Source organism: Pseudoliparis swirei, chromosome 23 (genome assembly GCF_029220125.1).
Source record: "Pseudoliparis swirei isolate HS2019 ecotype Mariana Trench chromosome 23, NWPU_hadal_v1, whole genome shotgun sequence".
Lineage (NCBI taxonomy): Eukaryota > Metazoa > Chordata > Actinopteri > Perciformes > Liparidae > Pseudoliparis > Pseudoliparis swirei.
Genome location: NC_079410.1, coordinates 22,197,915 through 22,225,474, shown reverse-complemented (window position 1 = coordinate 22,225,474; position 27,560 = coordinate 22,197,915). Strand labels below are relative to the sequence as shown.

The 27,560-nt window shown below is 46.3% G+C and overlaps 2 protein-coding genes across 2 annotated transcripts; both read left to right on the top strand.

Moving 5' to 3' along the window:
• The first annotated feature begins 627 nt into the window (after positions 1 to 627).
• slc16a3a (solute carrier family 16 member 3a) lies at positions 628 to 7,343 on the top strand. Its single transcript, XM_056407323.1, has 5 exons — positions 628 to 850; positions 1,736 to 1,879; positions 2,038 to 2,651; positions 2,741 to 2,921; positions 4,360 to 7,343. The coding sequence occupies exons 1-5, from the start codon at positions 628 to 630 to the stop codon at positions 4,722 to 4,724; spliced, it is 1,527 nt and encodes a 508-aa protein (XP_056263298.1). The 3' UTR covers positions 4,725 to 7,343.
• A 936-nt stretch (positions 7,344 to 8,279) lies between these two features.
• Positions 8,280 to 25,577, top strand: dus1l (dihydrouridine synthase 1-like (S. cerevisiae)). The gene is made up of 15 exons (XM_056407031.1): positions 8,280 to 8,370; positions 8,953 to 9,203; positions 11,096 to 11,204; positions 11,664 to 11,714; positions 11,835 to 11,947; positions 12,042 to 12,124; positions 13,034 to 13,137; positions 15,103 to 15,253; positions 16,446 to 16,542; positions 18,834 to 18,913; positions 19,039 to 19,196; positions 19,275 to 19,312; positions 19,398 to 19,473; positions 19,558 to 24,866; positions 25,221 to 25,577. The coding sequence occupies exons 2-14, from the start codon at positions 8,967 to 8,969 to the stop codon at positions 20,157 to 20,159; spliced, it is 1,899 nt and encodes a 632-aa protein (XP_056263006.1). The 5' UTR covers positions 8,280 to 8,370; positions 8,953 to 8,966; the 3' UTR covers positions 20,160 to 24,866; positions 25,221 to 25,577.
• The last annotated feature ends 1,983 nt before the right edge of the window (positions 25,578 to 27,560 follow it).

Sequence of the window (27,560 nt, the reverse complement as noted above, 5' to 3'; positions counted from 1 at the left end):
CGCTAAAACTTCAAGCTTATCGCTCCGCCGACTAACTCTCGATGCTCTGACGGCAGCGCCCCGGAAGTGTATCGCCCATCCTCCGCTTCCCCCCCAGGTAAATACTGCTGCTTCCCCCCCAGGTAAATGTTTTTGCTCCCCCCCGCACCAGGTAAACACTGTTGCCGTGGTTTGCTCTGTTTTGCGCTGTTAGCACTGCTGGGTCGGGCTGTCGCCATGTTGAGAGCTGTGTGGAGTCAATCCTTCAGTTATGTCAATCAATCTTTTTAAAGAGTTTTCTTCGAGTCAATGATAAATTGTATCACCGTTCACTCGTGAAATGGACCGGAAGGTTGGAGCGTCACGGCAATGCCGTCGCTAGGGAAAACTAGCGGTAAGCGCGGCGGCCGTTAGCTACCCGATGGAAACAAAGCACAGGATTACAACGCACACAGAGGTGGAGTGGCTTTCTTTGCTCAGGACGCCATAATTCCCCTTCGTCTTTACATAGCTAATAGTTTGTTTGCTAAATGAACTTTCTGAATGTTGTGACACAGAACCGCTGAAGATAAACTACTTATCTCCTTTCTCTTTTGTTTCCTTCTAGCTTTTCTATCAGCTTCCATTAAAACACGTCCCTAGAGCACCATGGGAGGCCTGGCGGCGGACGTGGGTGCCGAGGGGGTGAAGGCTCCAGACGGCGGGTGGGGCTGGGCGGTGCTCACCGGCTGCTTCGTCATCACCGGTTTCTCCTACGCTTTCCCCAAAGCGGTCAGCGTGTTTTTCAAAGAGCTCATCAGGGAGTTCGGGGTGGGATACAGCGACACGGCCTGGATCTCCTCCATCCTGCTGGCCATGCTCTACGGCACAGGTGAGCTGTGAAATTAAATTCAATACACTTAAGTTCAGTTAATCTGTACACGTACGACATCCCTGACCTTTGACCTTTGACCTTACATCGGATCAGGAACAACTCCCAAGAAATAGAAAAAAACTTTCATGGGGAAAACAGGGAAGAAACCTTCATGTATCATTACTGTTGGTGTTAAAGGAATAGTAAGACAGTTTAGGTAGTACTACACATTAACCGTACCAAAACGAGGGTGTCATTTAATCAAAACCATTTAATATTCTTATGTATTGATTAGTAGTATTTTTTTTATTTTTGGGGGATTTGATTCACTAAATACTGTTAACTGTGAACACAAATCAAACTTGTCTTGTTTTGTCTTTTTTTTAAATTTTAAGTTATTTTCTATGAAGCCCAAATGTGTTCAGCTTGATTTCACCAACATGTCAGAAACATTTAAGACAAAATCTCAAAAACTTGGCCAGTAGCTCTGAAACTTAAATGTACATTAAGTTCCCCCTTTTATAAATTTCTCATTTCTCTTAAAGGAGACAAAAAAGCTCTTTTCCAGGTTCATACTAGTATTTGGTGTTTCTACTAGAACAGGATATCAATCCCGGAAAAAAAAGCTTTTTAAAAGGCACAGTTTCCGAATACGAGTGCATTTCCTCGTGCACTGAGCTATATATATATATATATATATATTCATATAGCGCCAGAACCTGATTGATAATCAAGAGCCCTGGGAATCTCACTGACAGCTTAAAGGAACCGTCCGATTTCTCTGGTAAATATTCGAATCAGATGACTTTAAAAATATCCAAATCGGCCTTATTTACCTGCCGTATCACACGCTCATGGAGGACCAGACCACTCTGTTCCACTGAGGCCTTCCTCTTCACCCAGGTCCTCTGTGCAGCATCCTGGTGAACCGCTTCGGCTGCCGTCCGGTGATGATGGTGGGCGGCCTCTTCGCCTCTCTGGGGATGATCCTGGCCTCCTTCTCCACCAGCATCATCCACATCTACCTCTCCATCGGGGTCGTCACAGGTCTGTATCGTATTGCACATTCTGACATTGCCTCACCGAGATGAGCTGAGGCTCGCACCAGTCCCAGAAATCGAGGATCTGATGGTGTTCGATGGCTAAATGTACGTTTAAATAAGGAAAATCAAAGAATATAACACGCTTTCCCTCTTGTGCTGCAGGTTTGGGGTTAGCCCTTAATTTCCAACCGTCTCTCATTATGCTCAACCGCTACTTCAGTGAGAAGCGTCCCCTGGCCAATGGGCTGTCGGCGGCAGGGAGCCCCGTGGCCCTGTGCTGCCTCTCGCCGCTGGGCCAGGTCCTCCAGTACCAGTACGGATGGCGGGGGGGCTTCCTCATCATGGGCGGCATTCTACTCAACTGCTGCGTGTGCGGGGCCCTCATGAAACCTCTGGTCGCCCCCAAGGCGCTCAAGTCCAAGGACCTGGAACAAGACAAAAAAGAAGAAGGAACCGGGAAGACGGAGAAGCCCAAAGCCAAGCTGCTGGACTTCTCCGTGTTCAAAGACTGCGGATTCCTCATCTACACCGTGGCGACGTCCATCATGGTTCTGGGGCTGTTTGTGCCCCCGGTGTTCATCGTGAGTTACGCCAAGGAGCTCGGGAACGAGGACACCAAATCGGCCCTGCTGCTCTCCATCCTGGGCTTCGTTGACATCTTCGCCCGGCCCACCTGCGGCGTGATCGCCGGACTGAAATGGGTGCGTCCTCGATGCGTCTACCTCTTCAGCTTCGCCATGCTCTTCAATGGACTCACCGACCTGGTCGGATCACAGGTGGGTGGATTCTTGCTTGTTATGGATTGTGGAAAGTCCACGAGCGGCGGTTGCTCTTCCTTCACAAAGCATTTCACGTGTGTCACCAGGCCAAGGACTACGAAATGCTGGTGGTCTTCTGCATCTTCTTCGGCATCTCCTACGGCATGGTGGGCGCGCTGCAGTTCGAGGTTCTCATGACGATAGTCGGCACTGAGAAGTTCTCCAGTGCCATCGGCCTGGTCCTCCTCATGGAGGCCATCGCTGTGCTGGTGGGTCCGCCTGGTGCAGGTCAGTCAGCGCAACGACATCATTCATTTGAAAGGTCTTTAGTGTTTACTGTAGTTGGGTTTATAAATTGGACTTGGTCACCGTGATGTCACCCTATTGGTTTGTGGACTTTCAAATTTGGCATTTTGACCGTCGCCATCTTGTTTTTTGGAACCAGAAGTAAAAATATTGTGACAAAGTGGAGCTAGGTAGTCGCTTGGCTAGCAAGTTGCATCTGTAGGTTACTTTCACTGAGATAGAAATAGGTGCTAATTTTGGCTATTGGAAAAACTAGCCAAATCTAAAATGTGAATCCTGGAAAGAGTCTTTTTTAGCAACCCGAAAACTAAATTACTCTATGATAGTAACACCGTGTTAGCCACACCGTGTTAGCCACACTGTAGTAGCGACACTACTTTCAGCCTGAGTAGAATATAAATGTTAGGTTTTTAAAGATCAGGCTGCAGGGCTCTCAAGTGTCACGCATTGAGCGTGAGACTCACGCATTTCGGTCTTAAGTCACACACTCCCGCCACACATCGTATTTCTCACGCTGAAAAAACCTCTCGGCTATTTAATGTTTTAATGTGCCGCAGCGCGCCAACATGAGCCGCGCTGCCCTCACCGTGGAGGAATCAAGCGCTCCCCTGGAGTTCTGCTGTGAGGAGCCACTTATCAGCCAATCAAAAAGAAGAAGGATATGTCACTCTTGCCTGTCTTCAAAACTCGAGAGCCCTGAGGCTGTGTATATTTGTCATTATTCTTCAACCTCCGGTTCTGCCGCATGAGCCAGAAGTGTCCTACAATTTGCATTCTCTCTACTAACCAGCAGGAGGCATCTCCTCTGGTTGCAAAAAAGAAGTCTAATTTAATTTAAATCTCACTCGATTTATTCCATTACACTGTCCAGAGCTGTATAAGGGTGACTTTCGTTCATTGGTTCCGAAAAACCACACAAACAACAACAACAACAACAACATGGCGCCGGCAGTACTCCAAGATGACGACGGTGAAACTGTCAAACTCAAGGCTTCAAAACGGCGTTCCACAAACCAATGGGTGATGTCACCATGACGATGTCCGCTTCTTTTTTAGAGTCCGTGGGGATTGACTCACTTTTGGAGCCAGCCTCAAGTGGCCATTTGAGGAATTGTAGTTTTTGGCACTTTAGTGTATTCTTCATGTTTTTGTTTTGGTTGCCGCTGAGTACATATTCCCAAAAGATGTATCCGTACAGCTTTGGATGGCTCAACCATATCATACTCCCACCAACCCAGAATCCATGCTCCTACCCATATGTGCGTTCTCTCACCTTTTATTATTAGACATAGTTTGAGCTTCATACTGCGGGTTGTATGACGTTTAAACATAATAAATATGTAAACCAGCATTACATATGTACGTCTAGAGGACGTAGAGACTATGTCTCCTCTCATCTGTTTCCCTGTCTCTCCGTCAGGACGCCTTCTCGACGCCACCAAGAACTACATGTGGGTGTTCCTGCTGGCAGGAAGCGAGGTGGTGCTCTCCGCCGTGGTTCTGGCCACTTGCAACTTCCTGTTCATCGGCAACAAGTCCTCGGCATCGGCGGACGAGCCGGACGGCGGCGCGGTGACGGAAGACGCCAAGACAGAGGTGTTGTGCAGCAAGCCTGCAGAGATGAATGAGGAAGAAGAGAAGGGAGCAAGAGAGGAGCAAGAGAAGGAGACGAAGGAGGATGAGACAGACAAAGAGAGAGCACAGGAGGTCAAGCCAGAGAGCGCAACAGAAGACTCGCAGGAAGTGGAAAGGTTCTTGAATGAGCCACAACAACATGGCTGCTAGTACTGAAACATGCCTGTGATCAGGGATGCAGGATGTTTATGCCTTTTATTAAATAACCCACCAGCAGGATCAAGGGAACCTTGAAGTGTTCTCATGACACTATTGGATAGTTACACATTCCTCGAAATCAGTGTCGGGCGGGGGGCCGATTGATGTTTCCATATAGAATAATAAATGTTACGTCAGCAATATTTCATCACTGGATGTTTCATAGGATAACTCAGTGTTAGCACTGCCTTGTGTCGAGCAATAGTCTCACGTTGATGTCGCCACCAGCAAATGTCAAGGGGGTGATTTTGACGATGTTCTATATTTGTCAGCAAATCCCTTAAGAAAATACCAGAGCTACAGATGGAAATGAGGTTTTAGCTTCATGGGGGGAAATGTATACATATTCTGGGCATTGTACTTGTGAATGCCCCCAAAAAAGTCAATCAATTTATTCTACACAAGGTGCCAAATAGGCCCTGAGATGGACTGGCGGCCTGTCCTGGGTGAACCTCGCCTTCGCCCAATGTCGGCTGGGATCGGCTCCAGCGCCGCGCCACCCTAAAGAAAGAATAATAAGCGGTTTGGATAATGGAATGGAAAGGTGCCCAATAGAACTATACTTGGTTCTTTGTCTCGTCCCCTTTGGAGAATCATTTTTGTTTGTTGGTAGAACCATTTAATATAAATGTTCAATCTTAACCTCTTTCAGAGGGTTCTACGAGTACCACCATGTAAAGGTTCTACCTGGAACCATCTGAGAACTGTGAAAGGCTCTACGGAGAACTTGGAGGATCTTCTAACAGAAAATCCCTGAAGAACTCTTTGTTCCAAAAGGGGTTCTTGGGATGAAAAGGCTTCTTAATGAAACTCTTAATCTCACAAAGAACACTTAAAACACTCAAAAAGGGTTCTCCAGACGAACATCCACCCTTCAGGAACAACTCCTTTGGAAAACGGTAGTTTTGATGTAATGTGAAATGAACTTAAGCTCATTCGTGCGTCTACGCTAGCGCCGTAGCGGGTAATAGAGAGCTAACCGCTCACAAAAATCAGCCAGTAACATGCTAGCAGCTAGCACTGGTCACACTCACTCTCACTGTCTTAGCTAGGTTGCATTCTTGCTCACTATCAAACCACGTCTCAGTACAACAGTTACGACTTCCCCAGAGTTGAGTCAGCATTGGAATAAAGTGGAAGGTGCATTGGGCTATGCTAGCTGACCATAGATCTCAGCTGTTTGCTGAGATCTATGGTAAGCTAGCATAGCCCAATGCAAGACTGCGGTCTACGGTATTTTTGAGGCATTTTAAATGTGGCCGATGGCCTAACATGCAGTTAGTTTGAGTGTTTTCATGGGATAGAATAACGATAGTCACGCCGGTGTAACGTATTTCCAAAATTGGATGTCTGGTAAAGTAATAATTCAGCCAACGCTCTTCTCTCGTTCTCTCCTTTCCAACCGGAGGATTTATTCTCTGATCACACATGTGAAATACAAGCTCGATGCGATTGCAATCACAGCGAGAGTCCTTCTCATGTTTATTCTGAGGTTTGAAGGGACCTGGACAGGATCGTCCAATTCAATAATTCAGATTAATATTATATGAACACCGGTCTAACCCCTTAAACATGGAAGTATTAGAACGTGTGATACCAAGTCAGAGTTTAGTCGTGTGAGTAGGAGCGGCTTCATTTGCTTGCCGTGGTAAGTGTTTGCTGTGAAGACGTTTGGTGACGGCTCCCCTCACTTCTCATCACAGTACAACGTGTTCCTCCTGTGCCTTCACAGTAGAGGTGGGCTTCACGTTGAAGTGAGACGTGTTTTCTGTCGTAATCGGTACTAAATGGTCGCTACAGGCTTGTTGTTGGTCTCGTGAAGTAGCTTTTGTGAATCCTTCTCGGGTTATAAACTGGGCTCAAACATTCTCCACATATTTGTTCTGGCTTTCATATTATGATGGCCTTATGTGTTTTTGAAGAAATGTGACATGTTGACCGTGGTTAAATGACGATATCGAGCTTCGCAAATTTGCCCATTTGCCCTCAGGAAGCGGACATTGTGGCCTAAGATGTTGCGCAACAGCAAAGAGAGAAGCTGTCAGTGGGGCAAAACAACTTGGAGGAAGAGTCGCTCAATTAAATACTCTATTACTTTTTCCTTCAACTCATGCTGCCCACACGCTTGTGTGATGTGCACCGCTCGTGTGTGTTTCAGTGAAACGGGACGGTCAAAGGAAGAGTAGCTTGCTCTTCAGCTCCATAGAGGAGTTAACACATTTCAACCGGGGTTCCTCCAACACCTCGCGTGTTAGGGAGGTTAACAGGAAAGGAGAAAAGCATCGCTCGGCTTCAGAATGGGCCATAAAGTATTTATTTCATCATTTGAGGGTGAGGCTGGTCAGCTGGACAAGATACCACAACAATGGTGTGTTGTTGTTGTTGCTGTTTAACAATACACCTGAAATATATACTAGGGAACACGAAAAGAATACGCATTTTATTTTTTTTAATGCTTCTATAGGATTCAGTTAAATATTGTATTTATTTTCAGATGTTATAGATTATTTTATTCTAATGTAAGACGCCCTCTCCTAAATGTATTTTGTTCTGTCTTATAAAGAAACTTGACTCACTGTGATATAAATGTGCAGTATGTGTGTTTTGTCTGACAGAAAACCTCACATCTGGTCCTTGTACATATACATACACATATTTATATATAATATATCATATTTATATAATATATATATTTATGTATATATATTTATACATATATATATACTATAGTATATATTTATAATATATATAATGTATTTATATATTATAATATATTATGTATACATATATATTTATATTATATAAATAGATATATACATATTTAATTATTTATCTTCTATATAAATAATATAGAATATGTTGATAGGGTGAGGAGGTCGGACATAAGAAGGGAGCTTCGAAAGGAGTCAGCTGAGGATGTTCGGCCTCCTGGACGCCTCCCTTTAGAGGTTTTCCAGGCACGTCCAACTGGGAGGAGACCCTGCGTAAAACCCAGGATACGCTGGAGGGATTATATCTCCCAGCTGGCCTGGGATCCACCGGAATTAAAATGTTGCAGGTGAGAAGGAAATCTGGGTCAGCCTGCTGGGTCTGCTGCCTCCGCCACTCGACCCCGGACCAAGCGGATGAGAATGGATGGATGTTTTGTTTATTTGTATCATTACAAAACATGTTTATTACAAGACTGTGTATGGCTGTCAAGCTGGAGATGGTTGTGATTTTATATACAAAACATGAAGATATTGTTACAGATTAGACCGGTATACAAGGGACCACAATGCTCTACCTCTAATAATAGAGTTTAATCATTAGGATGCAGGGCTTTTACTTGTAATTAAGTATTTGTAAGTGTTTTTTGTATTGCTATTTTGAATTAAGTAACAGAGGGTCTGAATGTGCCCTTTCCCCCCACTGCTTTTATCTTGCTTCTGCCCTCCACGCCAGTAGGGGGCGATCGCACAGAAAAGTAGGTGGATCATTTCTCACAACCGGAAGAGCTGCCCTCAGTAAAGTTTCCCACCGGACCCATTTCGCCGTTGCACACATTTTGGAAGAGTGCTTCGCAAGAAATAACCCCACAAACCCCACAACATTACAGGTGAAACAACACGAGATGAAGACGCGGCGCTGTGCGCAGGCGTAACGGCTCAGCTGGCGCGCGACAAGAGCAGCGCGTGACGCTGCCAGGGCAACAGAAGCGCGCGGCTCGTGCTGGTCGCGCGCTTCATGTGCTACACGGCCGTTAGCTTCGCTAGCTCAGCTTCATGTTCTCTGGCTGTATTCAGTGAACTTCACGGGGCCGAGATGTAAATAAACATGTCTGTAGAGTTAAATACGCCGGAGTCCATGTGATTTAAACTATCAAACTGAACTTAAAAAACAAGAAATGCGTTATTATTGTTATTATCTTGTAAACTAATGCTTAGTAAGCAGGATCAACTTTAGAGGGTGGAGTAGAAAGAAGGCTCATGCTGGTGTTAGAAAGAGACGTTCACGTGCCACAGAAAATAAACAACCCATTCTGGGGTAGTATAAGGCTGCTCATGTACAGGTGCAATTCCTTATTTTAATTATCAGTTTTTAAATTAAACTTAACATTCATTCCTGAATGCCTCTCCTTCTCTGTCCATTGTGTCCATCGTTAATGACATTTCTTCTTCTTCTCCCCTTCCCGGTCCAGTAAAGTCGACTGCGATGGCCAAGCTCCAGGGCTTCGAGTTCTGGAGGACGACCCTGAAGGAGGCACGCTTCGTGGTGGCGCCCATGGTGGACCAGAGCGAGTTGGCCTGGCGCCTGCTCAGCCGGCGGCACGGCGCCCAGCTCTGCTACACCCCCATGCTGCACGCCCAGGTGTTCGTCCGCGACGCCAACTACAGGCGGGAGAACCTCTACAACGAGGTGTGTCAGGAGGACAGGCCGCTCATCACGCAGGTGAGCATCCACACATCGGCATTACCCAGAATGCCTGTTGGTCAGGACACTCGTTCACATGCTTTAATCTTACTTTTACAGGGGTAACCCCATGTTTTGTCATGAATGGGACAGGTTTACAAGGGAAACAAATGGGTCGAGTCTTGAGGGAATCGGCTGCTGCTAAACGGGGATGTAATGCAACTCCTTACCGTCAATGTACCTGCACTAAAACGGCTCGTCTTGTTGTGTTGTGGCAAAATAAAGAGCAGAGAGACGTTGATCAGGGTTCGTACGGTTATGGAAAACCTGGAAAAGTCAAGGAATTTTAAAATGATCATTTCCAGGACTGGAAAAGTCATGGAAAAACGTAAATCATAAAAGTTTGGGAAAGGTCATGGAAATGTGTTATAATCACATGTTCATTCACGCGGAGTTTAAAATAATTAATATGTTTTTTAAAGAAAGACGCTTAAAATAAAAGCCGGCATACGCTCTCAGTACGCAAAATGTTCTAAATTGTTCATGTTTATACCGAGATTTCAGTTTGGTCATGGACATTCAAGATTCAAGATTCAAGATGTTTTATTTGTCACATACACACACAGGGTGTGCAGTGAAATGAAAGTGGCAATACTCAGCAGGAATGTGCAAGGGCAACAAGTACACACTATTTACAATAAAAAACAACACAATATTTACAGTACAATATTTACACTAAGTGTGTGTGTGTGTGTGTGTGTGCCTAAGAGGGGCAGTTGTGTGGGTCTATGTGGGGGTCCTGGTGAGGTCGGAGTTCACAGTCCTGATGGCCTGAGGAAAGAAACTCCGTCTCAGTCTCTCTGTTCTTGCAGCGTGACTACGGAGGCGCCTGCCTGACCGCAGCAGCTGAAACAGTCTGTTGTTGGGGTGGTGAGGATCCTTCATGATCCTGCCGGCTCTGGTTCTGCACCTCCTGGTGTACAAGTCCTGCAGGGTGGGCAGTGTAGTTCCAATAGTGCGTTCAGCCGAACGCACTACTCTCTGCAGAGCCTTCCTGTCCTGAGCGGAGCAGTTGCCAAACCAGGCTGTGATGCTTCCTGTCAGGACGCTCTCTACAGCTCCAGAGTAGAAGGACTGAAGGATCCTCTGGGAAACTTTAAATTTCCTCAGCTGCCTGAGGTGGTAGAGGCGCTGCCTTGCCTTTCTCACCAGAGTGTCTGTGTTTGTTGACCATGTCAGTTTAAAGTCCTGGAAATCCACTGGTCCACATGTGTAAGAACCCTGGTTGATTTGGCAAAGCAACCCAGCGTGACGTGCTTTATGAACATCAGCTGAAACAGTCTGTTGTTGGAAACCAGGCTGTGATGCTTCCTGTCAGTCGTCAGATGTTCCAGGTCGGGCGAGCAGGAGCGAGAAAGAGTCTTAATGTTCTTGGGGTCACACCACATGTTCTGTCTGCACGAAAACAGAGAAGAAAATCATCCATCTTGAAACTTGAAACTTAATGAGCACACAGCAACATTCACCGAGTTTAACAAATCCACCATGTTGTGTTCTTTTTGGATGTTCTTCTGGACCGGAAGAACCTGGCACTGGGTCTCCTCCGTCTGGGTCCAGGCGACCGTCTTCAGGACACACTTACGATGCAGTTTCCTTCTGTTGTTGCCCAAATCCCCATCTCCAAGAAAAAATCTGTTAGATAACCAAGGATCATAGCAAGTTACGTCTGGCTAACTCCAAGGAGTTCAAACTTAAGTTCTAAGATGTTCACCAACAGTCGTTACAGATGTCTGACATTATTGAAAGAACCCTAAAGCGAAATAAAAAGTCTTTCTTTTACGTTTCTCTTGGATCTATTTGAAAATTCCGGCGTTCCACTTTGACATCGTTCCTCATGCCAGTAACTCTCCGTGTTTCTCCCTGTATTTCAGTTTTGTGCCAACGACCCGGAGGTGTTCCTCCAGGCCGCCCTGCTGGCCCAGGACTACTGCGACGCCATCGACCTCAACCTGGGCTGCCCGCAGATGATCGCTAAGAGAGGTACGCACAGAAATCAACCCCCCCCCCCCCCCCCCACACACACACACATTCCAGGGTTCGTACGGTCATGGAAAACCTGGAAAAGTCATGGCATTTTTAAATGGTCATTTCCAGGCCTGGAAAAGTCATGGAAAAAACTTAAATCATAAAAGTTTTGGAAAATTCCTGGAAATCATGGTCATTTACGCCGAGTTTTAAAGAATTAATATGTTTTTTAAAGAAAGACGCTCAAAATATAAGCCGGCGTACGTTCTCAATACGCAACATTTTCTAAATTTTTCATGTTCATACCGAGATTTCAGTTTGGTCCTGGACATTTTGTTTAAAGTCCTGGAAAAGTCCTGGAAATCCATCGGTCAAAATGTGTAAGAACCCTGACATTCTTACTTTGGCAACTCCTGGTCGTCGCATCAGAGAAGTGGAATGAAAGCTAACCCCGTGTGGACGCTTGTTCCTCAGGGCACTACGGAGCGTTCCTCCAAGACGAGTGGGAGCTGTTGGAGAAAATGGGTACGCAGTCAGCCTTTTGAATTGGTTGTGGGACTCTGGGATGAGCCTCGTGTAAAGTGTAAAGGTACCGGTGCGGCGCCGGCCGTCGGCTCACATTTCCCCCTCTTCACTTCACTTCAGTCAGGTTGGCGCACGAAAAGCTCTCCGTGCCCATCACGTGTAAGATCCGCGTGTTCAAGGAGCTGGAGAGGACGGTCCGCTACGCCCAGATGCTGGAGAAGGCCGGCTGTCAGGTGGGATCGACGCTGTTAATAAATAATGTAATAACTGTCCTCTTAGAAAAACATAAAGTGGTCCTGAACATTGGTTCTGCCCCGTCTCCTCCAGCTGATTACGGTGCACGGCCGAACCAAAGACCAGAAAGGGCCCATGACGGGCGTCGCTAACTGGGAGCACATCATGGCCGTACGGTGAGGAACGGACCCCCGTTTATGAAACTTACTGCTGGTGAAACGCCTTTATTTTCTCTCTTTAGGGTGAATAAACGTGAGTTAAAACTCGTAAACAGTCACCACCGTAAGACACTAGCCTCTTACGTGTCCATTAAAACTATTACACTTTAAACTAGAATGGGCACTCGGTAGAGGGCATACCTTCGCTTGGGCATTGAATTATGAACATTTTGGCATTAGTTGCATGCCAATTGATAAAAATAAGATTTTGACCTTTCCATGACTTTGACCTTGGACCCGATCGATCCCAAAATCTATTAAAATGGTCCCCAGATAATAACCAATCATCCCACCGAATTTCATGCGATTCAAGAACATTTTGACCTTTTCATGACCTTGACCTTGACATTTGACCCGATTGATCCCAAAATGTAATCAAATGGTCCCCGGATAATAACCAATTATCCCACCAAATTTCATGCGATTCGGTTTAATACTTTTTGAGTTATGCGAGTAACACACATACAAATAAATAAATACACGGCGATCAAAACATAACCTTGCGCATTTTCAATGCGAAGGTAATAAAATAAGCATCTGTCCATCCGTAGCCGTACCGTCAAGTTTGCATTTTAACATACAATAAAAGTGCGCTTCCTTTTAACCTTTCAAAGTAAATGTCTGATTTAACTATGAAGAGGAAGTAGATTAAAACGTCTATAAATGATTTAAACAAAACAATATAAAAGGCGTACATCAAAACCAATGAGGCAGATACAAAAAGAGACAATCATCACCAAACAATAGACCTCTCATGGGGTTATTTACACGCTGAGCTGCCACCAGCCTGTCGGCATGCGACCGGCTCTCCCCATGAACATCGTTTCATGAACTGTTTTGTGTTGTTGTTGTTATTTGTTGCTGCAGGAAGGCAGTAAACATTCCCGTGTTTGCCAACGGCAACATTCAGCACTGGAGTGATGTGGAGCGCTGCATCCAGGAGACGGGGGTGCAGGGAGTCATGAGTGCAGGTCTGCGATCCCTTTGGTCTTCTCTCAGTTCAGGATGTAGAACGTGAGCAGGGTTCATATGGACGTGGAAGACCTGGAAAGGTCATGGAATGTTTAAATGGTTTATTTAAAGTCCTGGAAAAGTCCTTGAAAAATGTTTTTACCCCAAAACTTTTGGAAAAATCCTGAAAATGTTATATTCATATGTTCATTACGCTGATTTTAAAATAATTAACATGTTTTTAAATGAAAGACGCTCAAAGTATAAGCCGGCATACGCTCTCATATTGGCCGCACAATTTATGAAAAATTGTTTGTGCCTTAACTGTAAAGTTTGGTGGCCATAGCAACAGCAGCGCAGGGATAATCCACTTTTGTGTGTACACCGAGATCTCACAAAATGTTTGGTCATGTAAATTTGGTTTAAAGTCCTGGAAACACATTGGTCACCATGTGGATGAACCTGTTCATTGGTCATGAGGATGAACCTGTTCATTGGTCATGTGGATGAACCTGTTCATTGGTCATGTGGATGAACCTGTTCATTGGTCATGAGGATGAACCTGTTCATTGGTCATGAGGATGAACCTGTTCATTGGTCATGTGGATGAACCTGTTCATTGGTCATGAGGATGAACCTGTTCATTGGTCATGAGGATGAACCTGTTCATTGGTCATGTGGATGAACCTGTTCATTGGTCATGTGGATGAACCTGTTCATTGGTCATGAGGATGAACCTGTTCATTGGTCATGTGGATGAACCTGTTCATTGGTCATGAGGATGAACCTGTTCATTGGTCATGTGGATGAACCTGTTCATTGGTCATGAGGATGAACCTGTTCATTGGTCATGTGGATGAACCTGTTCATTGATCATGAGGATGAACCTGTTCATTGGTCATGTGGATGAACCTGTTCATTGGTCATGAGGATGAACCTGTTCATTGGTCATGAGGATGAACCTGTTCATTGGTCATGAGGATGAACCTGTTCATTGGTCATGTGGATGAACCTGTTCATTGGTCATGTGGATGAACCTGTTCATTGGTCATGAGGATGAACCTGTTCATTGGTCATGAGGATGAACCTGTTCATTGGTCATGTGGATGAACCTGTTCATTGGTCATGTGGATGAACCTGTTCATTGGTCATGTGGATGAACCTGTTCATTGGTCATGAGGATGAACCTGTTCATTGGTCATGAGGATGAACCTGTTCATTGGTCATGTGGATGAACCTGTTCATTGGTCATGTGGATGAACCTGTTCATTGGTCATGAGGATGAACCTGTTCATTGGTCATGGATGAACCTGTTCATTGGTCATGAGGATGAACCTGTTCATTGGTCATGTGGATGAACCTGTTCATTGGTCATGAGGATGAACCTGTTCATTGGTCATGTGGATGAACCTGTTCATTGGTCATGAGGATGAACCTGTTCATTGGTCATGAGGATGAACCTGTTCATTGGTCATGAGGATGAACCTGTTCATTGGTCATGTGGATGAACCTGTTCATTGGTCATGAGGATGAACCTGTTCATTGGTCATGTGGATGAACCTGTTCATTGGTCATGAGGATGAACCTGTTCATTGGTCATGGGGATGAACCTGTTCATTGGTCATGAGGATGAACCTGTTCATTGGTCATGTAGATGAACCTGTTCATTGGTCATGTGGATGAACCTGTTCATTGGTCATGAGGATGAACCTGTTCATTGGTCATGTGGATGAACCTGTTCATTGGTCATGAGGATTAACCTGTTCATTGGTCATGAGGATGAACCTGTTCATTGGTCATGAGGATGAACCTGTTCATTGGTCATGTGGATGAACCTGTTCATTGGTCATGAGGATGAACCTGTTCATTGGTCATGTGGATGAACCTGTTCATTGGTCATCATGTGGATGAACCCTGATGTAGAATGTGTGTATTTAATGTACATTTCCCCCGTGTTGACATGTTTATTATTCTATTACTTGAAGAGGGGAACCTCCACAACCCGGCTCTGTTTGAGGCGTGCAGCCCGCCGCCCGTGTGGGAGATGGCGGAGGAGTACCTCGAGGTGGTGAAGCAGCACCCGCCCTGCACGCTGTCCTTTGTGCGAGCGCACCTCTTCAAACTCTGGCACCACACGTACGTCTGTTATATACAATTATAGTACAGGATTAAAACTGAACAATTTACAGGAGAGAACAGTGCAATTCAACTCGTTGAAATGGGATGAATATAAATGTATGAATCAAATATGTCAAGACAATATGTTTTAAGAGTTTAAAGCCGATTCCCTGAGCACGGCCTCACTGGAGAGGATCCACCGCGATCCCACGCTCGTCAGTATCGAGGAGGTCTGAGCTGCCGGGCGTAACGGGGTTTAAAACATTCATCACACACATTAAAGTCAGAATCCTTAAGGTTTCAGCCCCGGTTGATGTGGGAGCACCCGGTGGTTACTGCGGCAACAGCACTTCAACACTCATCAGCAGAGCAGCCACCGAGTCCCTGTGGCTGCTTCGGGTCGGCATCAGGCGGAAACCCAATGACGTCTTTAGGACTTGTATTCTCTCTTCTGACCAGCAGGAGGCGACTCCTCCACTGGCAAAATGAAGTCTTAATTGTATAGAAGTCTATAGAAAGTGACTCCTCTCATGATTTTTGGCCGCCACAATTAAATGAGCGCGATCGACAGCGATGTTGACGTTTAACGTGCGCTTCCTCAACCAACCACCAGGGGGAGAACGAGTCCTGCAGCGGCAGCCTAAATATACAGTTCTGTTGGTATTCATAGAAGAAGAGAGAGACAGCAGAACAGAGGGCAGCGCGACGTGGCCGTGAACGTTGATTCAGTTTGTGGGTAAAAAGTGTCGATACTATTTTATTTATGTCTTCCTTCCACGAGATGCTCTGTGATGAGGACCAGAGGCAGGGGTGTGTGTATGAGCCCGACAGTAGCACAGCGACGGAAGTGAAAGAGGCGTTCTTCTTCATGTAAATGTGAAAGCGCAATAAGAATGATGCCGTCCCTAAAATTAATGAATAATCGTGATTAAAATCATGGCGACGGTAAAATACGCCGAACTGGAAGCTTCATGACGTCAATATCCACAAACCAATGGGTGACGACTCCGTCCTCTTCATACAGGCTGCTGTTGGCATGGTGACGCACCTCACATGTCTGATGACTCTTTATTTAGAGGTGTGTGTGTGTGTGTGTGTGTGTGTGTGTGTGTGTGTGTGTGTGTGTGTGTGTGTGTGTGTGTGTGTGTGTGTGTGTGTGTGTGTGTGTGTGTGTGTGTGTGTGTGTGTGTGTGTGTGTGTGTGTGTGTAGGCTGCAGATCCACCAGGACCTCAGAGAGGAGCTGGGCAAGGTGAAGAACATGGAGGGTCTGGCTGGAGTCAGCAAACAGCTGAGGCTGCGCTGCCAGGTACGAGTTAGAAGGATCAGAGGAAACTTTAATAAAACTTCTATATCATACATTAAGGTCCAGGGTGGAGGAGTCAGGGGCGTCTAATAGTTCTCATTACTGCCCACACGGGTTCTGAACCAGCTCCTCCTTCTCGGTGGTCCTCCGTCAGACACGGATGTGTTGAGAGGAGAGAGGAGCTCAGTGTATCCTAAGCGTCCATGAGGAGAGGAGAGAGGAGCTCAGTGTATCCTAAGCGTCCATAAGGAGAGAGGAGAGGAGAGGAGCTCAGTGTATCCTAAGCGTCCATAAGGAGAGAGGAGAGGAGAGAGGAGCTCAGTGTATCCTAAGCGTCCATAAGGAGAGAGGAGAGGAGAGAGGAGCTCAGTGTATCCTAAACGTCCATGAGCAGAGAGGAGAGGAGAGAGGAGCTCAGTGTATCCTAAGCGTCCATAAGGAGAGAGGAGAGGAGAGGAGCTCAGTGTATCCTAAGCGTCCATAAGGAGAGAGGAGAGGAGAGGAGCTCAGTGTATCCTAAGCGTCCATAAAGAGAGAGGAGAGGAGAGAGGAGCTCAGTGTATCCTAAACGTCCATGAGGAGAGGAGAGAGGAGCTCAATGTATCCTAAGCGTCCATGAGGAGAGGAGAGAGGTGCTCAGTGTATCCTAAGTGTCCATAAGGAGAGAGGAGAGGAGAGAGGAGCTCAGTGTATCCGAAACGTCCATAAGGAGTGAGGAGAGGAGAGAGGTGCTCAGTGTATCCTAAGCGTCCATAAGGAGAGAGGAGAGGAGAGAGGAGCTCAGTGTATCCTAAACGTCCATAAGGAGAGAGGAGAGGAGAGAGGAGCTCAGTGTATCCTAAGCGTCCATAAGGAGAGAGGAGAGAGGAGCTCAGTGTATCCTAAACGTCCATGAGGAGAGAGGAGAGAGAGGGCTCAGTGTACCCTAAGCGTCCATAAAGAGAGAGGAGAGGAGAGGAGCTCAGTGTATCCTAAGCGTCCATAAGGAGAGAGGAGAGAGAGGTGCTCAGTGTATCCTAGCGTCCATAAGGAGAGAGGAGAGGAGAGGGCTCAGTGTATCCTAAGCGTCCATAAGGAGAGAGGAGAGGAGAGGAGCTCAGTGTATCCTAGCGTCCATAAGGAGAGAGGAGAGGAGAGAGGAGCTCAGTGTATCCTAAGCGTCCATAAGGAGAGAGGAGAGGAGAGAGGAGCTCAGTGTATCCTAAGCGTCTATAAGGAGAGAGGAGAGGAGAAAGGTGCTCAGTGTATCCTAAGCGTCCATAAGGAGAGAGAGGAGAGAGGTGCTCAGTGTATCCTAAACATCCATAAGGAGAGAGGAGAGGAGAGAGGAGCTCAGTGTATCCTAAGCGTCCATAAGGAGAGAGGAGAGAGGAGCTCAGTGTATCCTAAGCATCTATAAGGAGAGAGGAGAGGAGAAAGGTGCTCAGTGTATCCTAAGCGTCCATGAGGAGAGAGGAGAGCAGAGAGGAGCTCAGTGTATCCTAAGCATCCATAAGGAGAGAGGAGAGGAGAGAGGAGCTCAGTGTATCCTAAGCGTCTATAAGGAGAGAGGAGAGGAGAGAGGAGCTCAGTGTATCCTAAGCGTCCATAAGGAGAGAGGAGAGGAGAGAGGAGCTCAGTGTATCCTAAGCGTCTATAAGGAGAGAGGAGAGGAGAAAGGTGCTCAGTGTATCCTAAGCGTCCATAAGGAGAGAGGAGAGGAGAGAGGAGCTCAGTGTATCCTAAGCGTCCATAAGGAGAGAGGAGAGGAGAGAGGAGCTCAGTGTATCCTAAGCGTCCATAGGGAGAGAGGAGAGGAGAGAGGAGCTCAGTGTATCCTAAGCATCCATAAGGAGAGAGGAGAGGAGAGAGGAGCTCAGTGTATCCTAAGCGTGCCCCTCAGCCTCTCAGCCTCTAGCAGCATCTCTAGGTCTCTCCAGGTGAACCTGGTTCAGGTCTCACTATCAGAGCATCAAGAGGAAAGTCTTCAGTCTCCATGAGGGGGCGGAGTCTCCAGGACTGAAGGTGGCGCTGGTTCATAAAAGAGGAGGAGCTTGACACTTGAAGGCTCTGGCTCTAGTTGCACAATCCAGCTCACCATAGAGCCTCTGAATGAGCGTTACCTGGACAACCAGGCATGTATGTGTTGCTTAGGGCCAACTGTACTGTACTGTTGTGTGTGTGTGTGTGTGTGTGTGTGTGTGTGTGTGTGTGTGTGTGTGTGTGTGTGTGTGTGTGTGTGTGTGTGTGTGTGTGTGTGTGTGTGTGTGTGTGTGTGTGTGTGTGTGTGTGTGTGTGTGTGTGTGTGTGAGAAGGAGGAGATCGCCAGAGGAACGCAGCTGGAGGGCGGCCTCCCGTTTCCCCACTGGATCTGCCAGCCGTACTTCAGACCGCTGTGAGTCGCCGCGCTTTGTCGTTTTTTGGGATCGTTTCTCTTTCATCCGTCGGTGGACTTTGCCGTCGAGGGATCGGCCGTCTTCTCCGAAGTCCTCCTAACCTCACTCTGGCCGCTCCGCTCAGGCCGAAGGAGCCGGACGGCGACGGCCCCGCGGCGAAGAAGCCGACGTCCCACAAGAGGGCGCTGGAGGACTCGGACGAGGCGACCGACGCGCTGTCGAAAAACAAGCAGAAGAAGAGATCCCGAAACCCCAACAAGAACTTCTGTGCCGAGCAGAAACGTGAGTCCCGCCCGCCTCGGAGCGCCCGCCTCCTCTGACGCCGCACGCTGACCGCCGTTCCTCTTGTCGCCCCCACAGCCAAGTACATCAAGTGTGAGCAGTGTGAGAACCCAAAGGTGAGTGGGCGGGGCCTCCAGGAGAACATCCGCGGCACGGTGGTTTGATCCCCAGAAGCCGACACGCTTTGTTTTCGCTCCGCAGGGGAATAAATGCGTGTTCGACCTGTGCCGAGCCTGCTGCAAGAAGAAGGCCTACGGGGAGGTGGCCGACTGCCCGGGTCAGTACACGCCCGGAGGAGGCGACGCCGATTGGTTCAGCTCCTCCTGGTCAGTAGAAATAACCCCGACTTCTGGTTTGACAGGCCACGGGTTGAGGTTCAAGACCAGGGCGGAGAGACTGAAAGCTGAGGAGGACGCCGCGAAAGGGAGGCGCCCGGCGGGCGCCAAGGAGGGGGTCGCCAAGGAGGCGGGCGCCAAAGAGGAGGGGGACGCCGCGAATGACGGGGACGCCAAGGAGGGGGACGCCAAAGAGGAGGGGGACACCGCGAAGGACGGGGACGCCAAGGAGGGGGACGTCGCCAAGGAGGGGGACGCCAAAGAGGAGGGGGACGTCGCCAAGGAGGGGGACGCCGCCAAGGACGGGGGCGTCGCCAAGGAGGGGGACGCCGCGAAGGACGGGGACGCCGCGAAGGACGGGGATGCCAAGGAGGGCGTCGCCAAGGAGGGGGACGGCAAAGAGGAGGGGGACGCCGCCAAGGAGGGGGGCGTCGCCAAGGACGGGGGCGTCGCCAAGGACGGAGGCGTCGCCAAGGAGGGGGACGCCGCGAAGGACGGGGATGCCAAGGAGGGCGTCGCCAAGGAGGGGGGCGTCGCCAAGGAGGCCGAGAGGAGCCGCTCTCCTCCGCCCCCCTCAGACCCGAGTCCAGAGCTGCAGGTTTGGTCCAAACCGCCGGCGCCGCTCTGAGGCGACCTCTACGCGCACAAACCGTCCTCGTGTTCCCGCGGCGCTCGCCACGCGTCAGAGGGCCCGCGGCGCTCCGGTCGATGCACTCGGAACATTGTCGTGTCCGGGATGGCGCCGCGGTGACGAGGTCTTTGGAGGATGACCGGGGAAACGATGTGAGCGTGTCCGTGGAGGTCAGACGATTATCGGGCGGGGCGAACAGGAAGAGGCGCCGCTCGGTTTGGACGGACGCCGCTCGGCACGAAACCGTGAAGTCACGCAAACCGGGAAAACCTTCTCGACTCCGTCTGTCATCTTTTACATTTTACGACGTCATTTCACCAAATGTGTTCACGAGGGATCGCATTTCCTGCTCATTATTTTAACCTTTTTTTATTTCTTCAAGTTTGCCTGCGGTGCATTGATGTGTTTGTGCCTTTAAGACGAGACGCGCCGAGGAGGTCGCGGCGGTGCTCGATGTCTGACGCTCTCTTTAAAGGCGCTACCTGTGTAATCGTGCGTGCATCGTTTTTTATTTTAATGCAAAGATGAACAAACCAGAGGGGAACAGCTGGAGCTACGGGGACCGAGTGGAACCTGTTGTGTTTTCAAGAATCTTCGAGTGCAGAACCGAGAAAGAATGTCTGGACAGTGCCAAATTATAATAAAAGGTGTTTAATTGAAAATATTACCAATGGTCAATCACGGTTGCGATACAGAGTATAACTCAGCTGAGGGAGCACGACTCACTGCGTCCACAGACCGCCAAGCAGTTAACTGTCTAACAGAAGTCAAGCTCACTAAATCTAATCCTCAGCTGAGGGCTTCTCACAGGATCACGGCCTACATGCAGCTAACCTGCATGCAGTGCATCTCCTCCGTCATCCAAAGGTCAAAAGCCTCGTCTCTCTGGTCAACATCTGTTTTTATACCTCCCGGGCGTCCCGGCCCCAGGGGAGATATCCACTTCTCATTGGTTAACCTGTCTAGCTAAAACATTAGTCCTGATCCACTCATTGGCTGAGCCGTCTGTCCGTCGGTGTTGAAAGCGTGTCCACGCCTCTTGACACTTGAAGTCATCTGTCCCTCTGCGTCGTTCTGTCCCCTCTCTGAATGGCATCACAGGGGTCCTCAGGACGCCTCTCCGTCTGCTTCCCCCTTCTCTCCCAGCCAGGTGTGAACTTCGGGGGAAGGGATCCGTTGCTGCAATTGATCCGTTTCTTGTCACACAGAAAGATTCATTTTACCAGTTACAGTAATCCATTAAATAATAATCCACAGACATTTACCAAACAATATTGTAAATTATTAAACAATAACACACATTCCATAACAACATGTATGAAGTTATGGTATATCAGTAAATCCTAATTACCTTCGCATTGAAAATGCCGGAAGGTTATGTTTTGATCGCCGTGTATTTATTTATTTATTTATTTGTATGCGTGTTATTCGCAAAACTCAAAAAGTATTGAACCGAATCGCATGCAATTTGGTGGGATGATTGTTTATTATCCGGGGACCAGTTGATGAGATTTTGGGATCGATCGGGTCAAAGGTCAAGGTCAAAGGTCATGAACAGGTCAAAATCTTTCGCAGAACTCAAAGTATTGAACCGAATCGCATGAAATGTGGTGGGATGATTGTTTATTATCCGGGGACCAGTTGATTAGATTTTGGGATCGATCGGGTCAAAGGTCGAGGTCAAAGGTCATGAACAGGTAAAATCTTCTTGAATCACATGGAATTTGGTGGGATGATTGGTTATTATCCGGGGACCATTTGATTAGATTTTGGGATCAATCGGGTCAGAGGTCAAGGTCAAGGTCATGGAAAGGTCAACATCTTTTTTTTACCATAGCACGATACATTTTTGTCCAATTGGCATGCAACTAATGCCAAAATGTTCATAATTCAATGCCCAATCTTGTGATATGCGAAGGTATGCGTTCTACCAAGTGCCCGTTCTAGTTTGCATATTGCTTTCGGAAATTGTCTAATTCAACAAACCTCAGGGGAGAAGCGATAGCTAACGCACCATAATCCCCCTTTGGACGCACAAGAACATGTTTATCCCACGATGGCTTCATGCTACACTTACAGAGGGCCTTGGTCTACGTGACTTTAACGTTCATTCGACTCTTTATTAATTACCAATTAGGATAGCGTGACCTTTCAATTAGCTTCATGCTAGTGGCTATCGCTCAAGCTAATGCACTTAAAGTATCAAAGTAAAAGAACTCATTCTAATATATATATAACTAATATATTGTTATAGATGGATTGTGATTACTGATCCATCAATGCGTAAGTAGCATTTTGCTGTTGGTGGTTGTGGTGGAGCTACTTTGAACTCATAGTGCAGTCTTTCCAACCTTCACACAGTTGAATATTTTAAGTGACTGAATTAGATATATATTAATTAGATATATAATAATTATAGATATATATATATTTAGGTCTTGCAGAGAATGAGAAGATAATTATTATTTGAAGAAAAACTGAACAAAAAGGTAAAAGCTGACTTCAGGAAGCCACGTGCCTCTTATCCACACAACGTTCTCCGTGTTTGTTTTTCTCGAGCAGTTATTGATTACCAGATATGTCTTCTCAAAGGAACATTTCAATTTAAAAAGGGATACGTCTATCTTCAGTGAATGATTTTCTCCTGTTTGGCCCTGAAGGTCAAGAGTGACCATTCACAAGATGTGTGGGTGTGTGTGTGTGTGCTCATTTGTCTTCACACACGGGGTCCAGCTTACTCTCTGCTTCATGTGCACAGCCTACTCTGTGTATTCGTTTGCTCCCTTTCGCAGTTTGTGTGAGCCCACCCCCCAAATCACTGATTTAATCAAGTTGGCTGCAGGATCTCTGTCCGTTGTTCCCCCCCCCCCCCCCCCCACACCTGTAAACACATATGGCCTCAGGTTCAGGGATGCATAAACATTGCCTCACACTATTAGACTGATGAGGTGATGTCATGTGGATGCTGTAATTTCTGAGCGTTGACGATATCTTTGCTTCGTTTTCTCGTGTCAAAATTTAAATAATAACATATGCACAGTTATGACTTTATGAGAGATTGCTACAAAGCCCATGTGCAAAAACCGACACACACACACTCACACACACTCACTCGCACATGTTTTCCACATGTTTTCCAGCAGCTTGCAGCAGCCATTGCGCGACGCCAGTTCTTGACACCATCTACTATTCCACTAATCTGCAGATGGACATTTGCTATAATGCGCCAGCAAAGACAGAAGTGTATTTTAAATATTTTTTAAATGATCTTGGGTTTAAGTGAAAGTTTTAGGGAGTGATTTAGGCTTATTTGTGTTCTTGCCAAGAGTTAGATGAGAAGATTGATATGTCACTCTTATATGTGTACAATAAATAGAAATATATACCCAGTTAGCATATAGCTTAGCTTGAAGATTTGAAACGTGGAAAAGAAACAGTTAAATTAGTTTGATCCACCAGGCGTATGAACATAGCCAAGTACTGGATGTACTAATAATGACACAAGAATATCATTATTGTTGTTGTCATCCTCGTGTTGTGTCAACGGCGCTCTGACTATTTTTCCTAAAGTCCTGTAGGATTGTTGGGTAACACTTAATTTGAACCCTCCCAATTCAACATTTATTTAAGTTCTGAATATTTTTTGTGACATAACTTCTCCTTTTTTTCACTGTTGAATAGAACAAAATATGTCAATAATTACAACTCTTATGAAGCATTATGAAGCGTCAGCGATGGTGCATACAAAATGAAAACGTGATCATTCAGTACACAGGGTGTCCGCGGGTCCTTAAAAAGTCTTAAATTGCTTTTCCTAAAAATAAGGCCTTAAAAAGTCTTAAATTGTCTTAAATTCAGATTGGATTGGTCTTAAATTTTTTGGGTGTCATGTCCAGGGGTTTTCCTGGGTCAAAATGGGTCTTCGGTGCTCCCAAAAAATATGTTGGCGCGCTGCGCGCGCACCGTCTATTTATGCTGGTCAGGCTGTTGAGTGATCAGCAGCTGTCCGCTCGGTCCATTCGCGCACCTCACAGTTGCGTATTGATCAGACAAGAAGACACGCTTATCAACTCCAGTGTTTCCCCTATAACAGGGTGAAATCCCCCCCCCGCAAACAATTCTCGGCTCGCGCGACAGAGCGATGTGCGCGCCGGCATCGAAGCTGCCGTGATGCGCGCACACGGGTGAGCACCGCGTATTCGGTCCTATCAATCCCCTACAACGTGAAGCATCGGCTACTTTAGAAAACATGGCAGGATGCAAGTTCAACAACGGCTTGAAAAGAACGAGTGTTTCTGGTCACGGTGGGTGAAATGCTTCTGAATCTGCGTTATGTGTCGCGAGACTTTCCAGCGGTGGAATCTCACGTGCAGAGCAAGAAGCACAGAGACTAGCGAAGGCCGCCAGCAGCCCGCGGGGCTAGCTGCTGCTCCGCCGCGAGCTGCTGCTCCGCCGCCCGCAACGACGTCAACTACAACGCTGGAGGTCACCGGAGGAAATCCAGCGCCTTGCAACAAAGAGCTCATCACCGAAGACCAACGCTGCAGTGCGTTCTTCATTCTGTTCCACGAGACTCTGGACCAGACCACCGCGAGCAGACAGCTGGACTTCATGTGCGCTATTGGTGAAATGACCACGTCCAGTCAGGATCCTGTGGAGCTCATGGGCCATGACACCGCCCAGGACCTACTTCAGCACCTCAAAGTAAGTCTAACATAAATATATGTATTAACTATCCTCTTGTATATGAGTATGTGTTTCATATAGTTAAGCTTTACTCATGTGTCAAGTTAATAACAGCTATGCATAGGCGCACTACACATTAATTAGACTAATTACAAATAGTTTTAGAATGGTAGTAAGTAGAGTGGTGTTTACCTGTCAATATGTCTACATAGTGTTCAATAGGCTCAAGGGATGGCTCACGTTGCTTAATTTGTAAAAATAGTATTCATTCCTATTGATCCAGTCTGACATTAATCTGAAGTGGTGGTGTCATAAGAGATGTGGTGACTGTTGTTTGGCTAATGTCTGCCTTTTTTCTTTCTTTTTTTCCAGGAGAATGGACCAAATGTCAACTGGAAGTTTTTATATTAATACAGTTTGAAAAGGATTGTTTTCCTAGTATATTCACAAAAGCTCAGGAGTAGACATGAACCTGTGCACAAACATCCATCACATAGAGACATGAGAACTCTCACTCACTCACCCACACACACATACATTCTATTATGTAAATGAATCTGCATTTTAAAAGCAGCTGGAAATGTTATTTGTTATTTTATGGATTTTTTTTGTTCAAAAGGAACTATGTTGCATGTATTTTTTAAATATATTTACTTAATTTTAGAGACATTTGTTCATGGGACTTAAATGTTCTGAAAATGTATTAATAAATATAATTTACAACAGCAATGACATTTGTGTTATCCTTTTGCATTACACCATACTGTTCATTTTGAACAGACATCAGTGTTTACTTTGAATTAATTAATTTAGATTAATGTATATTTCCATCGTAAATTAGGTCTTAAATTTTATTTAGACGTGGTCTTAAAAAGTCTTAAAAAGTCTTAAATTTCACTGGTTTATTCCTGTAGACACCCTGAGTACACAAGTGGACAAATCCATACAGTGTGTTATAAAGCATTCATTAACACTTTAAATTAATAATTTAAATACAAACCCAAGTCAAAATGTCACCATTACATACCTGCCTTGGTTCACGCATTCGTTACTTCGAGACTGGATTACTGCAACTCCTTATTATCAGGCTGCTCTATAAGTCTCTTAAGTCAACTCCTTATTATCAGGCTGCTCTATAAGTCTCTTAGGTCAACTCCTTATCAGGCTGCTCTATAAGTCTCTTAAGTCAACTCCTTATTATCAGGCTGCTCTATAAGTCTCTTAGGTCAACTCCTTATTATCAGGCTGCTCTATAAGTCTTAGGTCAACTCCTTATTATCAGGCTGCTCTATAAGTCTCTTAGGTCAACTCCTTATTATCAGGCTGCTCTATAAGTCTCTTAAGTCAACTCCTTATTATCAGGCTGCTCTAATAAGTCTTAGGTCAACTCCTTATTATCAGGCTGCTCTATAAGTCTCTATAGTCAACTCCTTATTATCAGGCTGCTCTATAAGTCTCTTAGGTCAACTCCTTATTATCAGACTGCTCTATAAGTCTCTTAGGTCAACTCCTTATTATCAGGCTGCTCTATAAGTCTCTTAGGTCAACTCCTTATTATCAGGCTGCTCTATAAGTCTCGTAAGTCAACTCCTTATTATCAGGCTGCTCTATAAGTCTCTTAGGCCAACTCCTTATTATCAGGCTGCTCTATAAGTCTCTATAGTCAACTCCTTATCAGGCTGCTCTATAAGTCTCTTAGGTCAACTCCTTATTATCAGACTGCTCTATAAGTCTCTTAGGTCAACTCCTTATTATCAGGCTGCTCTATAAGTCTCTTAGGTCAACTCCTTATTATCAGGCTGCTCTATAAGTCTCTTAAGTCAACTACTTATTATCAGGCTGCTCTATAAGTCTCTTAGGTCAACTCCTTATTATCAGGCTGCTCTAATAAGTCTTAGGTCAACTCCTTATTATCAGGCTGCTCTATAAGTCTCTTAGGTCAACTCCTTATTATCAGGCTGCTCTAATAAGTCTTAGGTCAACTCCTTATTATCAGGCTGCTCTATAAGTCTCTGAGGTCAACTCCTTATGATCAGGCTGCTCTAATAAGTCTCTTAGGTCCCTCCAGTTGATCCAGAATGCTGCAGCTCGTGTTCTCACTAAAACTAAGAAAAGAGATCACATCACTCCTGCACTAGCTGCTCTGCACTGGCTCCCCGTAAAATCAAGAATCACTTTTAAAATTCTTCTCTTAACGTACAAAGCCTTGATTGGTGATGCACCATCATATCTTAAGGAGCTTGTAGTACCATATTGCCCCACTAGAGAGCTACGCTCACTAAATGCGGGACTACTTGTAGTTCCTAGAGTCTTAAAAAGTAGAATGGGAGCCAGAGCCTTGTTATCAAGCTCCTCTTTTATGGAACCAGCTTCCAATTTCAGTCCGGGAGGCAGACACAGTCACCTCGTTTAAGAGTCGACTTAAGACTTTCCTCTTTGACAGAGCTTATAGTTAGGGCTGAATCAGGTTCACCTGGTCCAGCCTCTTGAAATGCTGCTATAGGCTTATAGCTGCTGGGGACGTTTAGGATGCACTGAGCACCTATCTCCTCTTTTCTCTCCTTAAGGATGAATTTTCATCTCTCAATCACACGTTACTAACTCTGCTTTCTCCCCGGAGTCCTTTTGACTTCACGTCTCATGGGGTCATCGGACCCTATGAGACGGCATAGATCCTATCTGCTGATGGATCATCGAGGTCTGGGTCGTGGA

Coding starts and splice junctions, on each gene's coding strand:
- slc16a3a (XM_056407323.1), top strand. CDS start 628: ATGGGAGGCCTGGCGGCGGACGTGGGTGCCGAGGGGGTGAAGGCTCCA. Junction 851..1,735: donor GGCCATGCTCTACGGCACAG/GTGAGCTGTGAA, acceptor CTCTTCACCCAG/GTCCTCTGTGCAGCATCCTG. Junction 2,922..4,359: donor GGTGGGTCCGCCTGGTGCAG/GTCAGTCAGCGC, acceptor TCTCTCCGTCAG/GACGCCTTCTCGACGCCACC.
- dus1l (XM_056407031.1), top strand. CDS start 8,967: ATGGCCAAGCTCCAGGGCTTCGAGTTCTGGAGGACGACCCTGAAGGAG. Junction 19,197..19,274: donor CTTCTGTGCCGAGCAGAAAC/GTGAGTCCCGCC, acceptor TCGCCCCCACAG/CCAAGTACATCAAGTGTGAG. Junction 19,313..19,397: donor AGCAGTGTGAGAACCCAAAG/GTGAGTGGGCGG, acceptor TTCGCTCCGCAG/GGGAATAAATGCGTGTTCGA.